At 29.4% G+C, this 8799-nt stretch overlaps 1 protein-coding gene across 2 annotated transcripts in view; it reads right to left on the bottom strand.

Moving 5' to 3' along the window:
- Window positions 1-8799, bottom strand: part of LOC111627068 (inactive phospholipase C-like protein 2) — an 18329-nt gene that overhangs the window by 6092 nt on the left and 3438 nt on the right. Inside the window, exon 2 of one of the 2 annotated variants that reach the window (XM_023370622.1) lies at window positions 5833-5942. The exons of the other annotated variant lie outside the window; for it this stretch is intronic. Within the exon in view, the coding sequence (XP_023226390.1) occupies window positions 5833-5920 (88 nt within the window). The 5' untranslated portion in view covers window positions 5921-5942. The remainder of the gene's footprint in view (window positions 1-5832; window positions 5943-8799) is intronic. 2 annotated transcript variants of the gene reach the window in all.

Below are 8799 nucleotides of genomic sequence, written 5' to 3'. Positions count from 1 at the left end.
CATTCGTCGATCTTTTCGTTTGTGACATATTTTTTTACACACAAAACTTCATCAAATAATTCACTGTCGAGTATATTTACAGACCAATGATTCGAAATAAAAATCTAGCTTTCCTCTACCTTCACCCACAAAGGGATTTTGAGTAATGTGACCCATTCAAACACCTCTATTTCAATAAAACACATGTCCCAATTATTTAGCACATTAACAGTAAATATGTCACATGCTCGAGCCCCGAAGATTGTCGACAAGTGTCGACGAATGCTCACCAACGCTCCAAGTGTATCATCCACCAACCAGAAAGTTTAAAAACTATCACAAAAATCCCCATAAGAGTGTCCACCCCCTGGTACTGTCAGTGGGCCGTTTGGTTGGCGACACACTGCACTACTGCACTCTACGTAGCAATGCAACACTGGTCGTGATGGCATATACAAAACTAACTTGTTAAATATATTATTAAAAAAAATTTTTTTAACTTTGCGTCAACTTTACAAAATAAAGGACAAAATGCCTATTTTAGAAAATAAATAAAGTTAAAGGACAGAGCAGTGAAATAAAGGACTGTCCTCTTAAATAAAGGACGTATGGTCACTGTAGCTATGCCCCATCTAAGCCTTTCTAAAATTCTTATGCCCCCTAACATATACAGCGGCTATACGATTAACTTAAACTCTGGACGAGTTCATTTTCGAATTGTCCCCCTTAACAATCCAATTGCCCCACGTTGGGAAACTCCTATAAGTTCTCGACGATCCTGATTATATCTCATCTTCGAAGATTCGACACGAGTTAAGAACGTACAGTATTTCTTTTTGACAGTTTCTTCGAAAATTCTTTTTCGTGTCTGACCTTTCGATTTTGTTGTTTTTAATGAATTATTTCCCGGTTTTTGCCATTTTGCAAAATTCGCTTTATGGTGTTGGTTAGTTGGCTAAAGCTTGAGTTAAAAGGTTTTTCCAGTAGCCCATATATTTAAGCTGAGCGACGCGAGCCGCGATGTCGCGCGGCCCGATTTTGGGGGGGCTATATCTCGTGAAGGGTCGCCCGTAGAGGTATGGTTCATTAGACATTATTTGATCGCACAGGGGGGTCGACACTGTGGGGGGTTCCCGCCCCCCTCAGGCAACACTTGATTCTTACCATTCTTGTATGCCTACTGTCACATCGTACTTCAGATTTACGCAATTGACTAATGGATTTGTGGTTAACGTTCCGAACTGACTAAGCTTTCTCTTAATTCCACCAAATTATCTAAAATTTTCTACATACCATGAGGGGGCATAATCTTCCAAGTAACCGCCATAATTCTCACTTCCTCATTCTCTCTATAAAAATCCGGAACCTGGGTAAATCTTTCAGCATGTACTGTACTTCCACATAATGTATAACCTTTCTCCGTCCTTCCTTTGTCTTTTTGTTCCATGTGTTCAGCTTCGGGCTATTTTCGCCCAGTGGGGTTTCGGCGTTAAGGGGATGTTTCGGAAGTAATCATGCTCAGAATTTATATATGGATTGACCTCATTAATCCGGTACTGTCACTAATACTTATTACACGTGTAAATTTACAAAAGTTATAACTAATATTTGCAATCCAAAGCGTAATTATTTGATATGAAAAAAATCCAGCGACGAGTTGCTTAACTTCCCGGTAATATTTGATGACGCTATCTGTTATTATATTTTATTTAAAAACTTTTTATATTTTTAACTATTATAATATGGCAAAATGCTTAATTTTGAGGGTAGGGATGGGTTTTATAAAAAGTTGTAAATGCTAATAACAAGTAAAATCATCATTAAGTCTGACCCTGATCGAGATAACACGATCTTCTTTAAAGGTCCAGGAGGTAGAGAGATAAGGGGATTGATGTATTAAATTTTGGTTAATAAAGAAATCCCCGTGCAAAATTTCAGAAACTTTCGACAAAAAGCACAGAAGTTATTAAGCTTCAAAGAGAGTGAACAAAATCGTACCCCCACCCCACACACACACTAACATTCAGACATACAGAAATTACCCTCCTGAATTATTATTATTTTCATTTTTTTCGACGTTTCAAGGTGTCCTGAGCACAAAACTGTAAAAATCTTGGGGTCATTTTTTGACCGATCGACACACTTTCCCTCTGTTATATATATAACAGTCGGAAAAGTAATAATATAAAACTAAAAATTAATTTTTTTTACGGCGATAGTTTAACATTATAATCATCCGTTTTATTTTAAACAACTAAATTCATTTTTTAAATTGTTTTCGAAAGGGACTGCTTAAAATTACAATTGTCTAAAATAATCCATAATAAAAAAAAAATTATTTTATCACTTACAGAAGTCTTCTGTAATATTTGAATGAAACATAAGAAAATGCACAATAGAAACCAAACTTCCCGTACGTCCGTTCTTATTAATGTGTAATCTAAATTATATATTTTACACAATCACCAATAGGCGACATACTATTACAAATAAGTTGAAATAACTACTAACTTTTAAAAATTAATTTTTTCAATATGTAATAGAGGTTAATTTATTTAGAGTTGTTTTCAACAGCTAATTATTTACTTGTGTACTGACTTTACCATTTAATCAGTCAAATATTATAGAACAACTCTAAATTTATTCAGTTGCAATCAGGACATTTCATACCAATCAAGGCAATCCGGACGTAAGAAATATCCTGATTGCAACTGACACAGATTGAACAGATTGCAAAATTATGTAAAAACTACAATAAAAGACGTAATTTGAAGACAAACTTGCCCAGTTTTTTATTACAAAAATCGGTACAATTCTCTCTCTACTCCTCCTTACACAAAATTATAAAACTTCTAGACTGTTGCACGGAGAAATAATATACAATTTCCTGCCACGTGTTCTGCAACATCTGTGGCACAGGGCCGACCACAGAAGGAGTGGCCGACCAAAGACTTTACAAGGAACTCCAGAAAAGGTGAAAAATTTTTTAACACACAAAAGAATAGATCATCTATTTGTTTACGTAAGATGACATTCTTACAAATCGACCGGATGGCAGGATGGCAAATCGTCCTCTTAAATGGGATTCACATCTGGCATCAACCTGTTAAAAGATGCCAGGGATGTTAAAAGATGTCATTAAATGTGAATCCTTAATGTCCACGTTTGTTTTTACAATGTTATTCTAAGTAGTAAAATTGTATTTTCCTCGTTTTGATTCAACTGTTTTTTGAAAATACGTTAATATTCCAGACGTAATTTTCCATATTTCAGGTAAATCTAAAATTGAAGTAAAGGGGTTTTTTCCCCTTCAGACAATGTTAACAACAACCTCCTTTTTTAAAAGTGGCATTAGTCAAATATCACTGGCAAACAATGTAATTTTTAATTCGGAGTTTTGCACGATACTTTGGAACAGGAGCAATAGACACACGAAGTTCATTGAGGTCATTGATTCTGCTGCCAGCATAAACCCTGTCTTTCACATAACCCCAGAGGAATTACGGGGACCATGGTGCGTCACAACTAATTACTTCGTGCGCCTCAAATCTACGGAAAATTTACAATTGCCCCTTTTCAATGCTACGTGTTAGATGCATTTATCTTTATGCACTGAACATTGTCAGCAAGTTCAGTGCGTAAACTTTTATTTTTACTGTTAAATTATTTTAAATAAACTTGGAATTTCAAAGTATTAGTATACAATAAAACAAAAAAATAAAGATACGATTATATAACCTAAAAACCATTTTAAAATAACATTCTTTTAAAGTCAAACTTAAAAAAGTATCAGAACTAGACCCTCATATAATCATTTTTATATCATTTATCAAAGTGTAAAAGTCAATTCATCTTTGTTTGTTCATCTCATTCTCGATAGAGGAATGCTGGCGCCTTCGCTTTTCACTCCGGAAGAACAGAGGAAAAGATCGCTCAGCGACCGAAGAGACGGCCTTATCGAAGACGACCAATCCGAGGAAGACAGGAGAGAGGTCACGAAGTGACCAAAGCCGGCCTTATAGGAGACGGCCCACGCGAGAAGGGGTGACAGAATGCCTTCCGAGAGGACTTGGAGGGGAAGCTGGCCCCTATTCAGGCGTCATTGGCAAGAAGGAAAACCCGGAAAAACTCCAGCTGCCAACTCGTCCGAGTGAGCGCGACCCCCCCTCCCGATCGAACTCCGGTGTTTACAGTCTGGTCACCACCTTGTTTGTTCATCTTGATCTTCACAACTACTTAGGGGAGGAAAATTTGCTTTAGAAGTACTGACGAAAGCTTATTTTCGTCTAAAAATCAAATTCCTGGTATCTCATCTTTGTATAAAATAGTATATAAAATTAAAATAATCTTATTTTAAAACAAATTCATTTCAATATTACAATATAATATTAATTAATTAAAAAAATCTCGAATAAATAATGTTCAAAAAAGACTGATTGTACATATATTTTACATTTCTTTCCTTTTCACACTTTTTGACCTCATTCCAAAGAATTTTATTTAAAGTACTTAATCTGATTACCATCATCACTTCACAGAATTGTTCAATGTCTATTTTATACGCTACAACTAAATCAGAAATTACTAAATATAAGTAGTCAATTTAACCTAATTTAACATAAAAATACACACTAGAGCTAACGCCATAAATTATCAAAATTATAGTAATAAATTAACTGATGTAAAAAGGAAAATTAAGTAATTTTTGTTCACTTATGTTTAAAAGAAAGCAAAAAAAAAACCTGTAACATAATAAACTTTACGAAAGCAGCAAGGACATAATTTCATAGCGTGACGTTTTCTACGATAATAGAGTAAACACCAACACTAAACTAGGAAGGAAAAATTTGATTTGTTTAAAAATGAAACATAATACTGTGTCTTACGTAGCAAATTTAATAGAAATTTCAATAAATTTTAATGATATTATAACATGGCATCATTAAAATAATTTCCGTTATTAAGTAATGCCTTTCGTTTAAAAAAGTGATTACTTATTTACTGCTGAATTTGCGTAAAATTAGCATTAATTTATGCAATTTATCTAATTAATAGAACTGAGAGACCAAACTCATTATATTTTATTAATTATTTTTGAAATTCGATACGTTAAGGCTGATTATCATACATAAATTAATACCATTTTAAATAGATTCTCACTTGAATTGATAAAAACTCCCCCCCAAAAAAAATTTAACACTTACGTTAGTAATGTCATCTTTTCCCCACTAAAATATTGCTACAATTATTGGAAAAATAATGAAATCTCCTAAAAGGAAATTTTTATTCATCCTACATTATTAGTTTATATTACAGGAAGTATTATAATAATGTTATCATATCCTAAAATCACTTTACGATTTCCTTTAGTAACTTTGAATATAATCAAACTTCAATATACTGTATAACAATGGTTGAATTTTAAAAAAATGATAAATTACGAAGTATTTATATGAATTCAAAATAGAAAAATTTAGTTAATTTTCTATTGATTTCCTGTGTATAAAGAGATTAGCCTGTTACGAAATTGTCTAAGAAAAATCATTGATTTTGGAGAAGGTCATTGGAAGTTTTTTGTTAATAAATATATATAAAATTTTACTACTTTACGTCCATTACACTAAAGCTCTCTCTCTCTCTAGAAAATAGGAATTATTATCTATTAGTATAAAGATAAAAGTATGAGGATGAGGATGATTCTAAAGATGAGGATGATTAGATGAGATAAATAGAGAGTGAGATAAAGATGAGGATGATTCTAAAATTTGAAAAGAAAAAGTAACGATAAATAACAATTGTTAGGCTACTGTTTTATGAAATAAATAACGCATTTAAGTTTAAACAGGAAATTACCTTCTGTATTTTCTTCACTTGTTTCATCAATTTCGCTATCATCTATATCTTCTGATGAATCGAAACATATATCACCACTGTCGGCCATCTTTATTTGACCAGCACAGAAACTAAAATTTATTTATTTATTTATTTTTAAAGATAGTTGGCGACTTTGCCAACTGACAATTGCTTAACAGTAAGAATTTTTCAGCCAGAAAATTTCATGTTTTAAGTAATATAATCAATTGAAATTGAGTTATGATAATAAAGAATTTTTTAAGTATCAGTTAAAGATTAAAATTTAATATGTTTTAAACGGTTTTTCGGTTGAATTTACCTTTAAAAAAACGTTTTATATATAAATTTTATCCAAGATATGATTTTAGGTCATTGATTTTACTCTACATTACACAAAAAACTCTTCAGTTTGTCGTAATGGCAAATTATATTAGGTCTATATATAAAGTTAAATATTAAATATTAATAAATAAAATAAATTTTAATAATAAAAATTAAATTTTTAACCAACCAGAAAAACAGTTTAATCTTTAATAAATTGCACCTTAAAGTAATTATAGATAAAATGATACCAGAAGTAATGTTTTGAAGTTAACACAAATTCTTTAATAATTATAGTAGTTATTATCATGTATTAAAATTAATGTGGTTATTAAATAATTCAAGTAATTGGCTTCTTTACAATCAAATATAAACAAGTGCTTTTTGTAAAGAAAAACTTTACAAACACAAAGTCATTTATAGAAAAATTAAAATTAATTTGTCAACTTAATTTGATGTATGATAGTAATTTTGATAAAGTTGATAACAAATTAAACTGTTCCATTTTAAGTGTTTACTAAATATAATGTAAATCTTTATAGTGTTATAAAATATTATATATAATTAACTTTAAAAAAATTCTCAGGGACTTGCATATTTTTAAAGATAAAAAGGGGTAAACATATATAAAAATGCTGATATATTCAAACTAGAGCAAAATTGTTGATTTAAAACATTATTATGATAAAATACTACACTAAATATGTTACAGAAAAGAATTTATATGATTAATTTTTGTCTGTTTATGACTTAAAAAAGATATTATATCTCATATTTTTAATATAATTTTCAAACTTTGATATGTTTGAAGATCGATAAAGTAAGAATTTTTTAATTAACAATCATGAATTATCCTATTTATCTTAACTTTATATTCACAAGGTCATTCTAATACAAGATAATTATATAAATTTATACTGTATTTACACTGAAAATTACAATTACATTTTTTAGCAAGTATCATTTCATTAAGCAATTTATTAAACAGGATGTTTAAAAACTTCGGTAACTAAGTAGAAAAATATTGAATATTATATATAAAAATCAAAAATATTTATAACAACAAGTGACCAAAAAAAAAAAACAAAAATATAACCAGGAAAATAAATAAAAATTGATTGACCTTGAAGGATGGCATTTCATTACGATAAAGAAAAACAAATAAAATATGTGTGTTTAGTAAAGTACTGTATATAATTACATAGTATTAAGTGATATTTCATTTACATTTTTAAAACTGGATCATCGTGTTAAGTCAATACAGAACAGAAGTTTCGATTTCTCATGACTTATATAAAGTTTTTATTCGATACTATCAAAGTACATACATACATCTGGACTGTTCACATTAAAAATCAAATAAATAATTGTAATTTATAACCATAAACTATTAAGAAATAATAACAAATTAAAACATATTATTTGACTGATAGTAATTTATGACAAAATACGTTAGAAAAATTGGCATCTACAAGCCAATTCATGAATGTATATTTTCATTAAGGGATGTTGAATTAATATTTTAAATTTAGTTATCATCTTGATAATGATCGTCCCCTATTTTTTTTTACTAATAACGATATGGATGCTATTAATAATATAGATATAAACATTAAAAAAAAAGTGACTTTTCCAGATGAAAGTGATCAAATATGCAAAATCTTCGATTTAATTTAGTAATAGAACGTACTAAAAGTTTTCGTAATTACAGAAAATTAGTAGAATACTTTCACATTTGGTAATTTTTAAAAAAAAAAAAAAAAAATATTAAGGAGAGAGAACTGTTCAGAAAATATTATTTTTTCAAGCCATTAAGAGAGGAAAAAATGCTCTTTCTTCACTAATTTGAAAAGACAATTCTATGGAAATAAATGGATAATTTATATGAAATTAACAAAGTATCGATATTATCATTTTTTTTAATGATTAAACGTTGATAATTATTACGTTCTGCATAACAAACATTTCAATTATGCAAATTATTTCAATGTAAATACAATACATAGCTGACACAAGACATTTATTTCACACGCTAAAATCCATCGATCTCAATGAACAGATTAGAATAATAATTTTATGAAAGAATTTCATAAGTTTCATATGAAAGAATTTCATAAGAAAATTCATTTTCTATAAATAGTTAATATAAAACTCATGTGATAAATGCTGAAATCAAGAGTAAATAGTGAACACAACGTGCAAATTATCAATAATTAGAAGAACATACAATAATTAATGTACAAAGAAGCAATAATACATGTTGTACTGTTGTTTGACTTTAGTAATATCATTCAACTGATCCTAATAAATGTAGTAATTTTGCATAAATTTGTCCTTGCGTATTAAAAAAAACATTTCTTTTACGGGTTTATATTCACAGTTTAGAAATAAAATCAAGGATTAAATATATATTTTATTGATAGAATCATTTCCAATAATTCTAGAAGAAAATTAAATATTCAATAAAATATTTACAGATACTTCATCGTAAAAGAAAAAGGTGGAGTCGAATATCTTAATATAAATCGACCTTCTCAAAGTGGAGTGAGGAAAAAAAAAATTAATTTTTATAACTATTTTATTAGAATTATGGAAGGAAAAACATCTAATACAATTTCATTTTTTTTCTAAGGATGATTAGATGAG

The sequence above is a fragment of the Centruroides sculpturatus genome, unplaced genomic scaffold (assembly GCF_000671375.1).
Source record: "Centruroides sculpturatus isolate CEXI.00-Female unplaced genomic scaffold, Cexi_2.0 scaffold417, whole genome shotgun sequence".
Taxonomy (NCBI): Eukaryota; Metazoa; Arthropoda; class Arachnida; order Scorpiones; family Buthidae; genus Centruroides; species Centruroides sculpturatus.
This window is presented reverse-complemented; position numbering and strand designations above follow the sequence as displayed.